General features: G+C 45.9%; 1 protein-coding gene across 3 annotated transcripts in view; it reads left to right on the top strand.

Annotated features, from left to right (window-relative positions):
• Positions 1-19,557, top strand: part of MMS19 (MMS19 nucleotide excision repair homolog (S. cerevisiae)) — a 38,630-nt gene that overhangs the window by 17,431 nt on the left and 1,642 nt on the right. Inside the window, exons 3-25 of one of the 3 annotated variants that reach the window (XM_012000446.1) lie at positions 1,178-1,263; positions 1,638-1,712; positions 2,160-2,217; positions 2,602-2,730; positions 2,821-2,882; positions 8,647-8,733; positions 9,289-9,363; positions 9,761-9,838; positions 10,378-10,516; positions 11,082-11,236; positions 11,901-11,979; positions 12,584-12,709; positions 12,902-12,983; positions 13,333-13,430; positions 13,535-13,684; positions 15,494-15,649; positions 16,828-16,927; positions 17,393-17,495; positions 17,614-17,682; positions 17,904-18,030; positions 18,487-18,587; positions 18,743-18,799; positions 19,260-19,446. In XM_012000446.1, the coding sequence (XP_011855836.1) occupies positions 2,199-2,217; positions 2,602-2,730; positions 2,821-2,882; positions 8,647-8,733; positions 9,289-9,363; positions 9,761-9,838; positions 10,378-10,516; positions 11,082-11,236; positions 11,901-11,979; positions 12,584-12,709; positions 12,902-12,983; positions 13,333-13,430; positions 13,535-13,684; positions 15,494-15,649; positions 16,828-16,927; positions 17,393-17,495; positions 17,614-17,682; positions 17,904-18,030; positions 18,487-18,587; positions 18,743-18,799; positions 19,260-19,446 (2,179 nt within the window). In that variant the 5' untranslated portion in view covers positions 1,178-1,263; positions 1,638-1,712; positions 2,160-2,198. Of the gene's footprint in view, positions 1-1,177; positions 1,264-1,637; positions 1,713-2,147; positions 2,218-2,601; positions 2,731-2,820; positions 2,883-8,646; positions 8,734-9,288; positions 9,364-9,760; positions 9,839-10,377; positions 10,517-11,081; positions 11,237-11,900; positions 11,980-12,583; positions 12,710-12,901; positions 12,984-13,329; positions 13,431-13,534; positions 13,685-15,493; positions 15,650-16,827; positions 16,928-17,392; positions 17,496-17,613; positions 17,683-17,903; positions 18,031-18,486; positions 18,588-18,742; positions 18,800-19,259; positions 19,447-19,557 lie in introns of all 3 variants that reach the window. The other 2 variants (XM_012000432.1, XM_012000441.1) reach the window with 2 other exon arrangements.

Below are 19,557 nucleotides of genomic sequence, written 5' to 3'. Positions count from 1 at the left end.
AAGTTGCAGTGAGCGGAGATCACACCACTGAACTCCAGCCTGGATGGCAGAGCGGGACTCTGTCTCAAAAAAAAGAAAGACACATGGATTTCAAATGTAGCCTTAGACTGTTTTTTCAGTGTATTTTCCCACTCTGTAAAATGAACAGAGCAGTATTTCATAGGTAAAGAGGAAAAGTAATGAAATATCAGCATGCTTTGAGGTCCTGAGGGGGAAGAAGGCCAACATCTTACTTATCTTGTATAGCAGGGGTAGGCAAACTATAGGAAGCAGGAAGGCCACGGGAATTGCCATATGTGGGTGGACCCAGTTTCTAATGGATTTCATTTGCATATCAAAGGTCACAGCTTGACACTAAGAGCCAGGGCTTTACAAGAAACTTTTCTGGAGATGCTTTTAAAAACAAAAACTTCCCAAGGACCCGTTTTTCCTCTCTGTCTGCCTAAAATAATTTCTTAATAACTCCTACAACATTCCCCCCTGTAGAGATGCCACACTAACTGCTGTTAGGGGGTTTGGGGCGATGACTCCTTCTGGCTACTTCCTACTGGAAAGGGGTGTCAAATGGGGAACAGCAGCAAGGGCTCCTCCTGGAGTCGATCTGAGAGTCCTCAGAAGAATGGCGTGTGGATGTGTGGTTCAGTTTACAGTACCATTTGGAGTTTGATTGCTTCAGTCTGATGAATCAATTTCCTTTTCCAGCCAACATATCAAAATGATACGGCTCTAGTGAGTGGAGGAACATCAGGGTTCTTGGTCCTCATGCTGGTTTAGATAAAACGACACTGATACACGTGAAGTGGTTTTAAGTAGCAGAGAGTTTAATAGGCAAGAAGGAAGGGAGAAGGAAGAAGCTCCCCTGTATAGAGGCAGAGGGAGGGAGGGCTCCAAAGCCGAGAGAGGGAATTCCTTTTGTTTGTTTTTTAGAGACAGAGTCTCACTGTGTTGCTCAGGCTGGGCTTAAATGATCCTCCCACCTCAGCCTCCCTAGAGGCAAGCACCACATGCGCAACCTACAGCCTGTTTAGGTGTATAGCATAGGACATGTCTCTTGGTAAAAGAGAAAATTTGTAGTGGAACCCAAACAGAAACAGCTGTTACAGACTTGGGAAAGGAGCAAAGCTATTGCGCCGTTCTCATGCCTATGACCATTAATGACTGAATCTGGTTTGTACAGTGGTACACCTGATACTGTTCTATGAGAACCGGCTGAAGGACCATCATCTTGTGATCCCATCTGTCCTGCAGGGTTTGAAGGCACTTGTGAGTTCTCCTTCATTTCATTACGTAACTTTGTTCAAGGGAGCCCTTGTCTAGTTCTCTCCTTGCACTTTGGGTATGATGGTTCACATGCTGAGGAGCAGGTGCCCAAATGTGGGACTAAATTAGTGTTACCAGCTCTACTTCCCTTTTCCCTCTAGCGAGTAAAAGTGTACTTTGGGGGACTGGAAACCAGAGCCCGCTGGAAAGAGCTGCATAGAACTCATCAGCTTGAGAAAGATTCTCACTATTAGTACTTCTTCCTCAACCAGGATGCTGTGATTCTTACAGTAGCTAATTAGGCCCATTTTAGGGTTGTGTTTTGGAGTCCATGCTGCAATTCCCTCAGTGTTCACATACCTTCTCCTTTCCCCCAGAGCCTGTGTGTGGCCCTGCCCCCAGGGCTGGCTGTTTCTGTGCTTAAAGCCATCTTCCAGGAAGTACATGTACAGGTGAGGGATAACAGTCATGTTGGTATTTTCCTCCGTCTCCACCCCTTAACAACTGGGATTCAATAAAAAAAATTATTGCCTTCTAAATTCTGAATTCTTTGGGATCTTATGAATGTTTACATGCTCTTCTTCAGCATGTTTATATGCTCTTCTTTGCTACTGGACAAGGAGATGGGTGCATGCCATTAGATCTGACCCGTATCCTCTTATACCTACAGAAAGTAAGGCATCCATCCATCAGGCAGGTTTGGATTATTGGCACCACTGCTGTGCTGCTGAGTCAATAGCGTACCCTTTCTCTGTAGTTTCTCTTAGATTGATCTTATGCTGGTATAAAGAGCACTGTTCACTTAGAGATTATGAAGCAGGAACTAGCTGTGTCAGCTGAGGTATTCTTTGAGCACTTTCTTCACTTCTTTCTCCCCCACCCCCAAGTCCCTGCCACAGGTGGACCGACACACAGTCTACAATATCATCACCAATTTTATGCGAACCCGGGAAGAAGGTAAGAGGCAGAGCCTTCTGGGAAATGTCAAAAGCAAGCACATCCTACTTTTTCCCCTATTAGTAGGACTTATTTTACCTGGGGTTATATAGAAGAGCTGGTATCCTGAGAGAGAATGATAAAGGGAAAGAGGGGATCCGCTCCCTCCCCAGTGAAGTAAAGGAAGGGTAGAGGTTGCTTGAGCCAGTGTTTTAAATTCTTACCTCCACAGCAATGTGTATATTGTTGCACATCTCTTCACTGGGTACTTTCTTGGAATGGAAAAAGGGTCAGCCCTGAAAGGAAAACGGAAGCAGTGATAGCAGAGGGAGAACACAGGCCAGGAGAAAGCCCACACTTTCTGTGCTGTGGGACAATATAGTAACCTTATTCTCTCCTTCCCAGAGCTAAAGAGCCTAGGAGCTGACTTCACCTTTGGCTTCATCCAGGTGATGGATGGGGAAAAGGATCCCCGTAATCTTCTGGTGGCCTTCCGCATCGTCCATGACCTCATCTCCAGGGACTATAGCCTGGGTACATCGTGGTAGCCATGATTAGCTGGTTGGAGCTTTATCAGATGAATGAAGCTGATAAGCCAACCTCATTCTTTCTCTGTTGCCACAGGACCCTTTGTGGAGGAGTTGTTTGAAGTGACATCCTGTTATTTCCCTATCGATTTTACCCCTGTAAGTAGCACCTTCGTTGATTGATCATGTATTTGTTGAGTATCTGCTATGTGCCAAGCCCTGTTCTGGGCACTGAGGGTACAGGTTACCAAAAAAGACATCCCTGCCCTCATTATTTTATATTTTAATAAACTAGGAAGTGGAAAAGCGTTTGACATATGAGGAATGATTCAAAGCAGCGTGTATTTGGGCGAATTCTTAAGCTCCTTAACACTGTATTTAGTGCTAAAGGCTACAGGATTGCAAAACACTGTCCCTGCCCTTGAAAGCTGAAACATTTAAGTAACAGTAGATTAGGTAGGAAAATGAGTAGTGCTATAGCTGTTCAGAGCAGACAAGAGTTCAGTGTGAGCTAGAGTAGGCAGGAACTGACTTTGCAATTAAGATAGGATTTCAGCTGGTTTGTGGGAGATGCATAAGATATGATTCTGGAGTTGGATAGGGCATCTCAGGCTATAGAAACAAAGTGACAAAACAAAGAAGGCACAGTTGTGCACAGTGTACACAAGGTATTTGCTCTGACCCTGTTGGGCCTTCCTCCTACTCTGCAGTTGAGTTCACTTCTACTGCCAAATACTCAGAGTTTCATCACCATGTGGGTGTGTGTGCTGCAAGCATTAGTGGTTTGAAAGAAATAAAAGGCATTCTGTTGCAGCATGCCAAACAGCATATTGACTCTCACTGCCTTTATAGTGACACCACCATCTTTGCTGTAGGGAATTTCTTACCAGCTTATTTCAGTTGACATTATGTTACTGGGGACCACTTCTCTCCTGAAATGAGTCTTTTCATCTCTTTCATAATCAGAATTCTTATTCTAACTCTATACTCTTGAAATCTTGAAAGATCCTGGTTCAGCCACCACATTCTTCTATTTTCACTTCGGTTTGTGTGGTTTTTTGTTTTTGTTTGGTTTGGTTTTTGCTTTTTTGAGACAGAGTCTTGCTCTGTTGCCCAGGCTGGAGTGCAGTGATGCGATCTCAACTCACTGCAACCTCTGCCTCCTGGGTTCAAGCAGTTCTCTGCCTCAGCCTCCCAAGTAGCTGGGATTATAGGTGCCCGCCACCACAGCCGGCTAATTTTTTTTTGTATTTTTAGTAGAAATGGGGTTTCACCATCTTGACCAGGCTGGTCTTGAACCCCTGACTTCGTGATCCACCTGCGTCAGCCTCCCAAAGTGCTGGGATTACAGGTGTGGGCCACCATGCCCAGCCTTTACTTTGTTTTATTTTGTGTTTTGTGTTGGTTTTGAAAATATAATTCATTCACATGATCCAAAGTCCAAAAGGGTGAGAAATCTCCCTACCATCTTTTTTTCTTCATAATCAACCAAGTTATCAGTTATGTTTGTATCTTTACAGAGCTTTTTCATCTATATATAAGCAAATGCCTTAACACCACCCCCCTAAAATCATAGTGTGTGCACATGCAGGCATGTACACACACACACACACTTCTATACTTTGCTTTTTTCACTGAACAGTATGTCTTGGAGAGTGTTCCATGTCAGTATATAAGTTAGTTATTTCATTCTTTATGGCTCCATAATATTCCTTTGACCAGAAATAACGAATTTATTTCACTAGTCCTCTGTGGATTGTTGCTAATCTTTCGCTGTTATGAGCAATGCTACAACTTTCATACATATGGGTATAATGATAGAATAAATTCCTAAAAGAAATTGCTAGGTCAAAGAATATATGCATTTATAATTTGGGGGAGAGGAACAGTATGTCATCCAATTTTTTGAAAGGTTATACAATGAGCATGATTCAACATTTAAAGGGTAGATAATTAAACTCCTTTCATACCCCTTTACTGCCACTGTCCATTTTCCCACTGGAAACAATCACTGTTCACAGCTGTTTATTTTCACAGAGATAATCTAGGCAAAATAAACTTACAGATAATATTAGGAAAGTTTCTCTCATTCAAGCAGTTTTTGTATGTTATTCTGCACTGCAGTCTGTCAGAAGCAGAAAGCTCTTATCAAGATATTAATTAAAACAGAGGCACCTGGCTTTAGTGTAACTATTTGAGTTACAGATATTCTTTGTCTTACAAATCAGGGTTTTTATTGTTGTTCTGTTTTGTTTCGTTTTTGAGACAGGGTCTCACTCTGTTGCCCAAGCCGGAGTGCAGTAGCACAATCCTTGCTCACTGCAACCCCTGCCTCCTGGGTTTAGGTGATTCTTGTGCCTCAACCACCTGAATAGCTGGGATTACAGTACGTGCCACCATGCCCGACTAATTTTTTTTTTATATATTTTTAGTAGAGATGGGGTTTTGCCATGTTGTCCAGGTTGGTCTCGAACTCCTCACCTCAACTGATCTACCTGCCTTAGCCTCCCAGAGTGCCGGAATTATATGCGTGAGCCACCACGCCGAGCCACAACTCAGTATCGATCGTGTGCCATCATAGTGGATCTGATCAGTTTAAGGTTCAGTTTCTTCACTATGCTTATATGCTCACTCTAAGAAGAGGCTGACAAACTTTTTCCTTCTTTTTTCTTTTTTTTTTTTTTTTTTTTTTGAGGCAGGCTGGAGTGTAGTGGCACCATCACGGCTCACTGCAGCCTCCATCTCCCTGGACTCTGGTACTCTGGTGATGCTCCTACCCCTGCCTCCTGAGTAGCTGGAACTATAGGCACACGACACTACTCCCGACTAATTGTCGTATTTTTCTATAGAGACAGGATTTTGCCTTGTTGCCCAGGCTGGTCTTGAATTCCTGGGCTTCCACCTGCCTTGACTTCCCAAAGTGTTGGGATTACAGGCATAAGCCACCATGCCTGGCCAACGTTTTCTATAAAAGGCCAGACAATAGTTTTGTGGGTCATATGGTCTCCTCAACTCTGCTGTTACTGCACAAAAACAGCCTTAGAGACAAGAACAGCTACGGTAGCTGTATCCCAATAAAACTTTTATTATCAACACTAAACTTTGAATTTCATATAATTTTCACTTGTCACAAGATATTCTTTTGGTTTGTTTCAAACATTAAAAATGTTAAAACCATTCTTAGCCAAACAATGTCAACAGGTTGATTTTTACTCCTAATGCAGAGTAGATATTGGATCTTCCTTCACCGTCATCCTAGATTCCCTTATCATTTTTCTTGGATCAGATCTCCTATTTCCTGAGTTCACATATTCCTCATTTTGTGGTTTACCCCCTCAGTTTGGTGGTGTACTTCCTTTAGCATTTTCCGGTGAGAATGTAGGAAGAAGTGAGGATTTTTTAGATTTGTAAGCCTAAAATGTCTTCAATCTTTTCTCTCATTTTTGACATTATGGGTATGTAATTCAGGAATAGAAATTCTAGGCCAGGTGCAGTGGCTCACACCTGTAATCCAAGCACTTTAGGAGGCTGAGGTGGGAGGATCACTTGAGGTCAGGAGTTCGAGACCAGCCTGACCAACATGGTGAAATCCCGTCTCTACTAGAAATACAAAAATTAGCCAGGCGCGGTGGCAGGCGCCTGTAATCCCAGATACTTGGGAGGCTGAGGCAGGAGAATTGCTTGAACCTGGGAGGTGGAGGTTACAGTGAGCTGAGATTGTACCATTGCACTCCAGCCTGGGCAACAAGAGTAAAACTCCATCTCAAAAAAAAAAAAGAAAAAAAAAAGAATTCTAGCTGGATGCAGTTGCACATGTCTGTAGTCCCAGCTACTTGTGAGGCTGAGGCAGAACAATCACTTGAGGCCAGGAGTTTGAAGCTATAGTGCACTATGATTGCACCTGAGAAAGAGGCCAGGTACAGTAACTGACGCTTGTAATCCCAGTACTTTAGGAGGCTGAGGCAGGTGGATTGCTTGAGTTCAGGAGTTCACGACAAGCCTGGGCACCATGGCAAAACCCTGTCTATAAGAAATACAAAAATGAACAGCGTGGTAGTTGAGCCTGTAGCCCCTGCTACTTGGGAGGCGGAACTGGGAGGATGGCTTGGGCTGGGGAGGCAGAGGTTACATTGAGCCAAGATCATGCCTCTGCACTCCAGCCTGGAAGACAGAGCCAGACTCAGTAACCAAAAAAAAAGAAATTATTTTCTCCTAAGATTTTGAAGGCATTGCTACATTTAAATCTAGTTATTGACTGGGCGTGGTGGCTCACGCTTATAATCTCAACACTTTGGAAGGCCAAGGCAGGCGGATCACCTGAGGTCAGGAGTTCAAGACCAGCTGCTGGCTAACATGGTGAAACCCCATTTCTAGTAAAAATACAAAAAAATTAGCCGGGCGTGGTGGCATGTGCCTGTTAATCCCAGCTACTCGGGAGGCTAAGGCAGGAGAATCGCTTGAATCCTGGAGGCAGAGGTTGCAGTGAGCCAAGATCGTGCCATTGCACTCCAGCTTGGGTAACAAGAGCAAAACTCCATCTCAAATAAATAAATAAATAAGTCTAGTTATCTAGTTTTCATTTGCTGTGGAGAAGTCTGAATTTCTTCTGTTTCATAAACTTCGTATTTACCATTTTTTTCTTCCTCTCTAGAAACTGGTAAGTTTGGTTCTCCCCAATATATTGAAACTTCACAGTGATGTGCCTTGGTATTGGTCTATTTCATGCACTGTGTTGGGCACTTAGTAGTAGGCCCTGTCAGTAGTAACTCATGTCCATTAGTCCTGTAAATTTCTCTTGAATTCTTTAATTGATGATTTCTTCCCCTCTCTTTTCTCTGTTCCTTCATTTTGGAACTCTCATTAATCTTTTGTTGGACCTCTGATTTTCTGACCTTTTGTTTTCTATTTTGTACCTCTGTCTTTTTGTTACTTTATAAGATAATTCCACAGTTTTATCTTTTCTATCAAAGTACAGTCATGAAAACAAAAACCAGGCCAGGCTCGATGGCTTACGCCTGTAATCCCAGCACTTTGGGAGGCTGAGGCGGGTGGATCATTTGAGGTCAGGAGTTCCACACCAGCCTGGCCAACATGGTGAAACCCTATATCTACAAAAAATACAAAAATTAGCCGGGTGTGTTGGCGCACCTGTAACCCCAGCTACTTGGGAGGCTGAGACATGAGAATCACTTGAACCTAGGAGGTGGAGGTTGCAGTGAGCCAAGATTGAGCCACTGCAGTCCAGCATGGGTGACGGAGTAAGACTCCATCTCAAAAAAAAAAAAAAAAGTAAATCCCTTCTTTTACTGTGTTTTTGGTAGAGTTTGCGAAGAGGAAAAGGAAAACCTGATTTATGTTTTCAATCTGTCGTCTTGGTACAGAAACCATCAAGGCTTTCTGTTTTCAGATTTACAGCTTTTTATAAGGGTGAAGAAAATGGAAATGTCCAACAACAAGGAATTATTTAGATAAACTGGTACAACCACAAAATGAAATCATAGCCACTAAAACTAATGCTATGAAAGAATAATACCATAAAAATGTTCTTAATATGTTAAGTGAAAAAAATTAAAAACTGCATGTACAAAATTATCTTTAAGTATACAGAAACAGTATATACTAGCACATAGTAACAATATATATCAGAGAAGAAAGCAATACACGAGAAAGTTAAGCATGCTTATCTCTTAGTGGTGAAATGATAGAAAATGTGTAATCAGATCTTTAAAAATGCCTAAAGACAAAAGTTCCCAAGGAATACATAAAAGGTCAAGCATGTCTTCTTGCTGAGGCGTCATTATCTTACCGTCTTCCCTGATTGGGTATGAGTATCACCCTGTTCTGCAGGGTTACCAGGTTCAAGCCTGGGTTCCAGGGTGGTCTGAAATGTTACACAAACCCACAGCCCTTCTCCCTTTTCCAGCCACCTAATGACCCCCATGGTATCCAGAGAGAAGACCTCATCCTGAGTCTTCGCGCTGTGCTGGCTTCTACACCACGATTCGCTGAGGTGGGTCTAGCCAAATTAGGGTGTATAGCCTCTGCCCATAGAAGGTTCTGAAGAAAGAGCAGTAAAAGCATGGAGAAAAAAAGATCTGGTATACATTTTAGGGCATGACACCCTACAAGTGTCTTATGTGGCAGGTATCTTCAAACCTTCGATATAGAAAACTTTAGCATCTCTTCATAATCCAGAGCTGGATTCAGTGGCACACACCTATAGTCCCAGCTACTCAGGAGAGTCTGAGTGGAAAGGATCACTTAAACCCAGGAGTTCAAGTCCAGCCTGGGCAACATAGGGAGACCCCGTCCCCTCCTACACAAAATAAATAAATAAATAAATAAACCCAATCCCTATATGGTGCTGTCTTTTAAAATCCTGTAACTTTGTCAGCTTGCCTGTTTTTGAGGTAGTGGGGCTCTGGCCACTGCTTGGCAGGAAGTTAGCTCACATTCATAGCTCCTGACTTCAGTATAGCTCCTTGATGTAGTACCTGCTTCTGAGGACTTGATGTGACTGACGTACTACCCATCTCAGGCTTAAGATCTTGCTTCTGTCCCACAGTTTCTGCTGCCCCTGTTGATTGAGAAAGTGGATTCTGAGGTTCTGAGTGCCAAGTTGGATTCTCTACAGACTCTGGTGAGTGATTTTTCTCCTTGCAGGACCCAGCTACCTTTTGACAAGTTAGGGGTACTAAAGGATATAGATTCTTGGATAGCCAAGGAACAGTTCATGGGCCTCAGAAGAGGACACCCAGGATTTGGGCCTCTGTGTCGACCTGAAGCCCCCAGCTGCATATTGTCGTGTCCCATCCCATAGTAACTGAGGAAAGGCTGAACAGCACTCCCTCTTTAGGCTTCTATTTCATCAACCAGGGTAATCTCCTATTTTTCTGTTCCCTGAGTAGGACTGTTAAAAATCTTCACTGGTTTTTCTGCTGAGACCAAGGCTCCTCCAGGTGTCCTTATGCTGAGGTACCTGCACATCCTAGGTGTCTGAGTGTGCACATAACTGATAGCAGCGGTTTCCTTGGCAGAATGCTTGCTGTGCTGTGTATGGACAGAAGGAGCTGAAGGACTTCCTCCCCAGCCTTTGGGCTTCTATCCGCAGAGAGGTGAGTGTTACTCAGATAAATTCACTACTATTAACTCTCAATTGTCAGGCATGAGGGGAAATAATACATCCTGTCCTTTTCCCTCTGTCATCCCCAGGGCCAAGGTATTATGCCTGGTTATTCAGGAGGCAAGCAGGGGGACATAATTCTAGTTGAATGACGAGAGAGAGTCCCTATGTGACGGTCAGCTGCTTGGTAAGAGCAGTTGATCACCTTTGCACATTACCCACTTCTTGTCCTTCTGTGGCAAGGAGTGCAGGTTATGGTGCCTCTGGCACCGTGGTGAATAGAAAGGTGAGCAGAGCCACTGCTCAGAGTTGGCTTTCTGTTTCTCAGAAAATGTGTGTCTCTGTCCTGAGTGTGACTAAGGACTTGGTAAGAACACACCAGTTGAGAAGACACTCAGTTGACGTGTTAATTTCCATTTCTGTGTCCTAGAGGTTCTCACTCTCCTCTCCAACAAGGAAATAGGCAGTGGATTGGTGGGGTCTCATCTGGTGCAGGCTCACCTCAGTAGCCATGGGATCCCTCCCTGACAGGTGTTCCAGACGGCAAGTGAGCGGGTGGAGGCAGAGGGCCTGGCGGCCCTCCACTCCCTGACTGCGTGTTTGTCTCGTTCTGTGCTGAGGGCTGATGCTGAGGACCTCCTTGACTCCTTCCTTAGCAACATTCTACAGGGTAATGGGGCTGTGGCAGCCAGGAAGGGGAGTGAGCACAATAGAAATGACATTCCTTGCCCGGGTGCGGTGGCTCACGCCTGTAATCCCTGCACTTTAGGAGGCCGAGGTGGGTGGTCAGGAGTTCAAGACCAGCCTAGCCAACATGGTGAAACCTCGTCTCTACTAAAAATACAAAAATTAGCCGGGCGTGGTGGTGGGCACCTGTAATCCCAGCTACTCAGGAGGCTGAGGCAGGAGAATCGCTTGAAACTGGAAGGCAGAGGTTGCAGTGAGCTGAGATTGTATCACTGCACTCCAGCCTGGGCAACAAGAGCAAAACTCTGTCTCAAATTAAAAAATAAATAAATAAATAAATGACATTCCTTAAGGGCCAGTGACCTTTCTTGTTTAGCCCCAATATATTTGGTGATCTGGGGGCAATAGCCCTACTCTGAATTGAAAACAATTTGAGTGTTAACTGCTTGCAAACTGTTGTGGGTCTCAGTCTCCAACCTCTGTGGACTGTAGGGGAGTCAGGCACCATTTGGCCTCCTCCCCAGGTCTGTGATGTGCTGCTTCTCTAGACTGCAGGCACCACCTGTGTGAACCGGACATGAAACTCGTGTGGCCTAGTGCCAAGCTGTTGCAGGCAGCTGCAGGTGCATCTGCCCGGGCCTGTGACTATATCACCAGCAATGTCCTGCCTTTACTGCTGGAACAGTTCCACAAGCACAGTCAGGTAAGGGAGCAGAATCTTTGGGGGAATGATGGGACCTGTGTGCTAGGTTCCCTTTCTCAGAGTGCTAAGTTTTAGCTGGGGCCGACATAGTAGATCTTGGGTTTTGCTCCCATTAGCTGCTGCTGCTGCTTCCCTTACTCACTTTTTCCCTGTCTCTTACATAAAAGGATCATTCTCCCAAGAAGGGAGGATTGCTTGAAGCCAGGAGTTCAAGATCAGCCTGGGCAACAAAGCGAGATCCCATCTCTAAAAAACAAAATTTATTTTTAATTAGCCAAGCAGGACATGCTGGTTCATGCCTGTAATCCCAGCACTTTGGGAGGCCAAGGCGGGAGAATCACTTGAGGCTAGGATTTAAAGACCAGCTTGGGCAACATAGCAAGACCACATCTCTACAAAAAAAAAAAAAAATTTAAATTAGCTGGATAAGGTGGCACGCATCTGTAGTCGCAGCTACTCAGGAGGCTGAGGCAAGAGAATCACTTGAACCTAGGAGGTCGGGGCTGCACTGAGCTATAATCATGCTATTGTATTCCAGCCTGACTGTGGCATAGCAAAACCCCCATCTCTTGGAAGAAAGAAAGGTTTCTCCCTACATCCAGAGTAGCAGGATTGAAATCCCTTAAAATATTCTTTGACTCCAGTACCCCTTGAAACATTACAGAGCAGCCAGCGGCGGACAATCCTTGAAATGCTCCTGGGTTTCTTGAAGCTGCAGCAGAAATGGAGCTATGAAGACAGAGGTGAGGTTGCCTTCCATTGCAGTGCTCTGGGGACTGTTGAACACTGCAGACTATAAAGGACAGCAGGGCAAAGAGTGCTGTGCAAAAGTAGTCTAGAACAATGGTCCTATTCTGAGGTTGTAGCACAAGAGAACACTAATAGATGAGATGGATGAGATCTGTTTATTTTTCTCAGTGTGCTTCCTGGATACCCAGTGGATTAAGCTCTTTAAATCTGCCCCAGGAGGCGGGGCATGGTGGCTCACACCTATAATCCCAGCACTTTGGTAGGCTAAGGCAGGTGGAAAACTTGAGGTCAGAAGTTCAAGACCAGCCTGGCCAATATGGTGAAAAACCCTGTCTCTACTAAAAATACAAAAATTAGCCAGGTATGTTGGCACATGCCTGTAGTCCCAGCTACTCAGGAGGCTGAGGCAGGAGAATAGCTTGAACCTGGGAGGCAGAGGCTGCAGTGAGCCCAGATTGTGCCACTGCACTCCAGCCTGGGCAACAGAGACCTTGTCTCAAAAAAAAAAATCTACCCCAGGTTGTCTGTATAACACAGCTTAGTCAGGGATATGGAATGTAATGGCTTCCTTCTAACCTGGCCTCTGTCTCTCCCTAGATCAAAGGCCTCTGAATGGCTTCAAGGACCAGCTGTGCTCACTGGTATTCATGGCCCTAACAGACCCCAGCACCCAGCTTCAGCTTGTTGGCATCCGTACACTCACAGTCTTGGGTGCCCAGCCAGGTACATCTTAAGGGAAAGAGAGAAGAGAAGGATATTCGTCCTTTTCTTGTAAGGCTGCCTTAGTGAAAAGCAGCCTTACTATCCTGTTCTCACTGCAACTCTGGATGATTTGGGATTTCTAATAAGAGCTTGGAAGGGTTGTGATGGCTGCAGGGGACGAAAGATGAGATTCATGTTCCCTTCTAACTACAGATCTCCTATCTTCTGAGGACTTGGAGCTGGCAGTGGGTCACCTGTACAGACTGAGCTTCCTGGAGGAGGATTCCCAGAGTTGGTGAGAATTTAAAGCAGTGAGATATAGAGCACGCTGTTCCCTGCCTCTGTATTGGCAGCAACAGATCAAGCTAGGACCAGGGCTCTGTGCTTCTGACCCTTGGCTCTCCTTAGGGGAGGTGAGCTCTGTGTTAGGCTCTGGCTGCTAACCGGTTGGAGAGATGTAGGACTGCTCTCTTCTTAGGCTTTAAGAAACCCTGTCAAACTCAGTGGTGTAGGTACTTGAGTTCTACTCTTTGGCAAGGAGGTGTTGGGAGCTCACACTCCTGAATCTGCCTAATATCAGACCTAGGCAAGAGAGCTGTGAGCCAAGGCTCAGCCATTGCTCATCTGCTCTGCGCCTCCAGCAGGGTGGCAGCACTGGAAGCATCAGGAACCCTGGCTGCTCTCTACCCTGTGGCCTTCAGCAGCCACCTCATACCCAAGCTCGCTGAGGAGCTGCATGTAGGTATGTGTCTCTCATCCTCTGTGGCGCATCCCTTCCCAGCAAGGCTTTGGGGCCTTCGTGCTTGCTATCACACAGTGAACCTTCATCTTATGGGTTGCTTTCAGGGGAGTCAAATTTGACTAAAGGAGATGAGCACATCCAATGCTCCCGGCATCTGTGCTGTCTGCAAGCCTTGTCAGCGGTATCAACACATCCCAGCATCGTCAAGGAGACACTGCCTCTGCTGCTGCAGCATCTCTGGCAGGTGAACAGAGGTAACTACTAGGAATAATAACCAAGGGACTGGGCTGAATGGGGAGCTGTAGTCAAGTTTGGAGTTGATGCCTCTAAGGCAATGGTTCTAGCTATAGCTATACATAAGAGTAACACAATCAACTCTTTTAAAAAAAAAAAAAATACTGATGCCTGCGTCCAACTAAATCAGTCTCTGAGGAGGGATGGGACTTGGGCAATAGTACTATTAAGAGTACCCAGCCAGAGCCGCCGCCCATGCCTGTAATCTCAGCACTTTGGGAGGCCAAGGCCAGTGAATCACTTGAGGTCAGGAATTTGAGACCAACTTAGCCAACATGGAGAAACCCCGTCTCTACTAAAAATACAAAAAAATTAGCTGGGCATGGTGGCATGCGCCTGTAATCCCAGCTACTAGGGAGGCTGAGGCAGGAGAATCTCTTGAACCTGGGAGGCGGAGGTTGCAGTGACCTGAGATTGCACCACTGCACTCCAGCTTGGCCAGCCTGAGTGATAGAGTGAAACTCTGTCTCAAAAGAAAAAAAGGGCCGGGCATTGTGCCTCACGCCTGTAATCCCAGCACTTTGGGAAGCTGAGGCGGGCAGATCACAAGGTCAGGAGTTGGAGACCAGCCTGGCCAACATGGTGCAACCCCGTCTCTACTAACAATTATCTGGGTGTGGTGGCAGGCGCCTATAATCCCAGCTACTCGGGAGGCTGAGGCAGGATAATCATTTGAACCCTGGAGGCGGAGTTTGCAGTGAGCCAAGATCGTGACATTGCACTCCAGCCTGGGCAGACAGGGTGAGACTCCGTCTCAGGAAAAAAAAAAAAAAAAAAAGTGCCAGGCCAGGTGTGGTGGCTTACGCCTGTAATCCCAGCACTTTGGGAGGCCAAAGCTGATGGATCACTTAAGCTCAGGAGTTTGAGACCTGACCAGCCTGTGCAACATGGCGAAACCCCATCTCTACAAAAAATACAAAAATTAGCCAGGAGCAGTAGTATGCACCTGTAGTCTCAGCTACTTGGGAGGCTAAGGCAGGAGAATCACTTTGAGCCCGGGAGGTGCAGGTTGGAGCAAGCTGAGATCGCTTCATTGCACTCCAGCCTGACCTGGGCAACAGGAGTAAAGCCCTGTCTCCAAAAAAAAAAAAAAAAAAAAGAGTAGGTAATTTTCACGTGGGGCAGAATTGAGAGGCATCACCCTAAGGCCATGGTGCTCAAAAGATGGTCTGTTAACCAGCAGCATGGGCGTCATCTGGGAGCTTGTTAGAAGTGCAGAATCTCAGGCCCTCACCGATCAGAATCTGCATTTTAACAGTGTCCCCTGGTAACTCAGAGACGGTTGAGTTTGAGAAGCAGTGCTCCAAGGCAAAAGTGACAGCAGCCTGCCCTGTGGGTAGATTCAGGCCTACCATGGTTGATCCAGCAGCTGTTACATAGTAGAATGTATACTAGACTTGGATTATAACTTGGGCTTGATTCCTGACTTTGCACTTCCTGTGACCCTGGAAAAGCCACTGATCTTTTATTTCATTGTGCCTGCATGTCCTTCTCTATAGAGTGAGGGAAATTGTACTTCTAGGGTTGTTACGAAAAATAAGGGGAGAATATATACAAGTGTTTCTGCTGCAGAGCCTGGGACAGAGCAAGTCTCAACTATGAAGTCTGAATAGATCAGAAAGAACAGCCAGGAGAATAAAGTGACTCAGCTTTTTAATAAGGCACTCTTGGTCTCTTCACTCATCTTTGTTCTTCTCATCTGCTGTGTATTGGAAATACCTGAAAGTGCTTTTAAGAAAACCTTACAGAGAACACTTTCTCACCAACAGGGAATATGGTTGCACAATCCAGTGACGTTATTGCTGTCTGTCAGAGCCTCAAACAGGTGGCAGAAAAATGTCAGCAGGACCCTGAGAGCTGCTGGTATTTCCACCAGACAGCTATACCTTGCCTGCTTGCCTTGGCTGTGCAGGCCTCTATGCCAGGTAACTTTCCACCTCTCCTTCCTGGCCTTTGGGAACTCTGCCCTCTGCTGGTGTTGACCACCACTGCCACCTTCTGGGTATTGGTACTGTGTTTTGTATCATCAGAGGTTTATTTTGAATCCTTTGTCCTCAGAGTGAGATTTCATTTCATAGCAAAGGGTGCCACCCTGACCAATGGCAGGAACCAAAATCTACTAGTGTTAGCAACATTCAAAAGAATGCACACCTTTTCCCCTTGAAGTGCTATGTGATTAGTTTACTTAGAATTGGACTCTGGAGTCAAGCCCACCTGGTTGGGTTTCAGCCTCAGCTCTACCGCGTGCTAATTTAGGTGAAGATATTCAGCCTTTCCAAGCCTCAATTTCCTCACTTGTAAGAAGGAGATAGAGTACCGTCTAGGCTGGCGCCATGGTTCACACCTGTAATCCCAGCACTTCAGGAGGCCAAGATAGGAGGATCACTTGAGTCCAGGAGTTTTGAGACCAGCCTGGGCAACACAGGGGACCCTGTTCCTATAAATAGTCAGGCATAGTGGTGCATACCTATAGTCCTAGCTGCTCAAGAGGCTGAGGTGGGAGGATAACCTGAGTCCAGGAGTTCAAGGCTGCAGTGAGCCATGATTGTGCCTCTGCACTCAAGCCTGGGTGACAGAGCAAGATCCTGTTCCTGTCTCAAAAAAAAAAAAAAAGAAAAACTGTTTCACAGGGTAGTTGGTAAGGACTAAATAAGATAGTGTGTAGTACCTGCCACACAGGAAGTACTCAGTATATGATAGTTGCTATAAATAATAAGGACTCATGAAGAAAAATGCATGTTTTTAATTTTTTCAGAAACCAACATTACTGTGGTTTTTCTTCTTTGCATCTCCATGGACACCAGGGACAACATTTCTATTTCTTATGTTAAGAATGTTCATCTTAGCTATCCTTCTTTCCCACTGTTGGCTTAGTCTAAGGACTGTGCTGAGTTCTCAAGAGCGCTCTGTGGCCCCAGGTCAGACCACTCCTGTTTCTAGTGCCCTGCTGGTTCTCAGGACTACAGCACTACCAGAGGCCAGATTAAGAACTGCTGTCATGGCTAGAGTCAAGCCCCAGAGTCAGTGATGGTGACAGAACCCAATCATCCATTTCTTGAACCCGTCATGGTCTTGTGATTGTGTGCATGTGTATGTTTTGCAGAGAAGGAGCCCTCAGTTCTGAAAAAAGTACTGTTGGAGGATGAGGTGTTGGCTGCCATGGTGTCTGTCATTGGCACTGCTACCACCCATCTGAGTCCTGAGTAAGTATAATCATGGATGTGGCCTGAACCCAGGGAGGATAGCATTCTTGGGAAGAAGCAACAGGTAGCTGCCTTGTCAGCTGTCCTTTTACCTATATGTAAATGTGGGTGCAGTTAATTGTCTTGTAAGTTTTGCTGACAAAACAAAAGGAAGGGGCTCTTAGCATCATGGACTATGAGGGTGGGAAGCCATGGACCAGTGGTTCTTAGCTGCAGATGGGCTTAAGAATTACCTGTAGGGCATTTTAAAACATACCTTGACTTCCCAGATGGGAACCTGAATATAAATGATTACTGGCACATAATATGTGCCAAATTAGTATTTGTTCAATGCATGAATGATCAGGGCATGTCCCATTGACTTGGTGATCCTAATTTGAAGCCCAGGTTGAAAAGCATGTCTGTGGAGGAGAGGGCTGCTTTAGAATCCTAGTTCCTTGGTCATACCTAGTACTTTGCCCCCAGGTTAGCTGCCCAGAGTGTCACACACATTGTGCCCCTCTTCTTGGATGGCAACGTCTCCTTTCTGCCTGAAAACAGCTTCCCGAGCCGATTCCAGCCATTCCAGGTGACAGTCTTAGAACTTACATCCTTCAAGCTGGTTTTTTTAGGGCTAATCTGGAATGGGTAGAGGGGCAGACAAGCCTATTGCTGGCAGGCTTGATCGGGCTCTGCTTCTTTTATAGGATGACGCCTCGGGGCAGAGGCGGCTGATTGCACTGCTTATGGCCTTTGTCTGCTCCCTGCCTCGAAATGTAAGCGAGCACATTTGGGAAGTACCGTTATTTAACCTTGACAAGGGGAAATGGATCCCAGGTGACTTTGGGTTGAAATTTGCCACAGGCTAAGCTGATCTTTTACTTCCCCCACCAGAGGAGTTAGTTCTTATCCATCCCGGTCCCTGCTGCCACTGTGTACTGGTTCTCTTGGAGTTCAGGTGTTCTCTGGGTCCATTACATGGCCAGGTTTTCTGTAGGTGGAAATCCCTCAGCTGAACCAACTCATGCGGGAGCTTTTGGAACTGAGCTGCTGCCACAGCTGCCCCTTTTCTTCTACCGCTGCTGCCAAGTGCTTTGCAGGACTCCTCAACAAGCACCCTGCAGGTACTGAGATCAGACTGTGTAAGGAGCCTCCCACAATCAACTACCCGTGAAATCTTATAGCTCAGTTCTCATTCTCTTTTTAAAAGGAGCTTGCTAATAACATTAATAGGGCTTCAACTGCTCAAGCACTGCCCTGGGACTGCCTGTGGGAAAAGCATCAAGACCACAGTTGGGCAGAGCTTTATAGTACCTAAGAAGAGAAGGGAGCACAAAGAATCTAGTTCTGCCATCCTACTCCCTACAGTGGGGCTAGTGACAACCCTTTTTCAAATGGCAGCACCTCTGTATTATGAGAATACCAGGCTCTTATGCAGGTGTCCATTTTGTCCACAGGCAAAAATGGTATTTTCCCTTTCTAACAGCTTCTCAGGGAGCTCTGCACTTAAGTGATTTGCATCCTTCATTGTTAAAGGGAAAATGTGTAGCCTTTATGTCACCATTTCCTCTCCTTTTTAGGGCAACAGCTGGATGAATTCCTACAGCTGGCTGTGGACAAAGTGGAGGCTGGCCTGGGCTCTGGGCCCTGTCGTAGTCAGGCCTTCACTCTTCTTCTCTGGGTAAGGAGTTGGAGTAGAGTCTGTTTAGACAGAGAGGCAGTTATGTCTGGTTAAATAAAATGTCCCTGTTTGACCCTAAACTATAAACATCTATGTCTCTGGGTTCTGGGGTTTGAGTGTCATTCCCCAATTGCTCTCTGTGTCTCCAATTACAGGTAACAAAGGCCCTAGTGCTCAGATACCATCCTCTCAGCTCCTGCCTTACAGCCCGGGTACGTCCTTTCTGGAGACAGGAGAACCCAGGACCTAAACAAACTTTCTTGTTGCTCCTATTCCTCCCAAGGACTTCCATCCTCCTCTGTGTGGGGGGTTTTTTTTTTGTTTTTTTTTTTTTGGAGACAGGGTCTCACTCTGTTACCCAGGCTGGAGTGCAGTGGTGCGATCACAGCTCACTCCAGCCTCAACCTCCATAGGCTCAGTGATCCTCCCACTTCAGCCTCCCAAGTAGCTGGGACTACAGGGGCACCCCACCACACCCAGCTAATTTTTGTATTTTTTGTAAGAACTGGGTCTGGCCATGTTGCCCAGACTCCTAGGCTCAAGCAGTCCACCTGCCTTGGCCTCCCAAAGTGCTAGGATTACAGGCATGAGCCACCACACCCAGCCCCATTCTCATCTTTGGCACTTAAGATCTTCTTCCCTGATGTACCTCAAAGGCTCTTTTTTCTCCAGCTCATGGACCTCCTGAATGACCCAGAATTAGGTCCAGCAGCAGCTGATGGCTTCTCTCTGCTCATGTCTGACTGCACTGATGTGTTGACTCGTGCTGGCCATGCTGAAGTGCGGATCATGTTCCGCCAGCGGTTCTTCACTGATAATGTGCCTGCTTTGGTCCAGGGCTTCCATGCTGCTCCCCAAGGTGAGGAGTCTGAAAGAAAGGCCCCACATATACACACCTCTCCTTTGCTTGGCCACATTCCCCAAGATAATTTAGGAGCCACTTGCTTCTTTAGAGCTATATTGTGGTCTG

The sequence above is a fragment of the Mandrillus leucophaeus genome, unplaced genomic scaffold (assembly GCF_000951045.1).
Source record: "Mandrillus leucophaeus isolate KB7577 unplaced genomic scaffold, Mleu.le_1.0 Scaffold117, whole genome shotgun sequence".
Lineage (NCBI taxonomy): Eukaryota > Metazoa > Chordata > Mammalia > Primates > Cercopithecidae > Mandrillus > Mandrillus leucophaeus.
The sequence above is the reverse complement of the archived record's forward strand: the minus strand, read 5'-3'. Positions and strand labels throughout refer to the sequence as shown.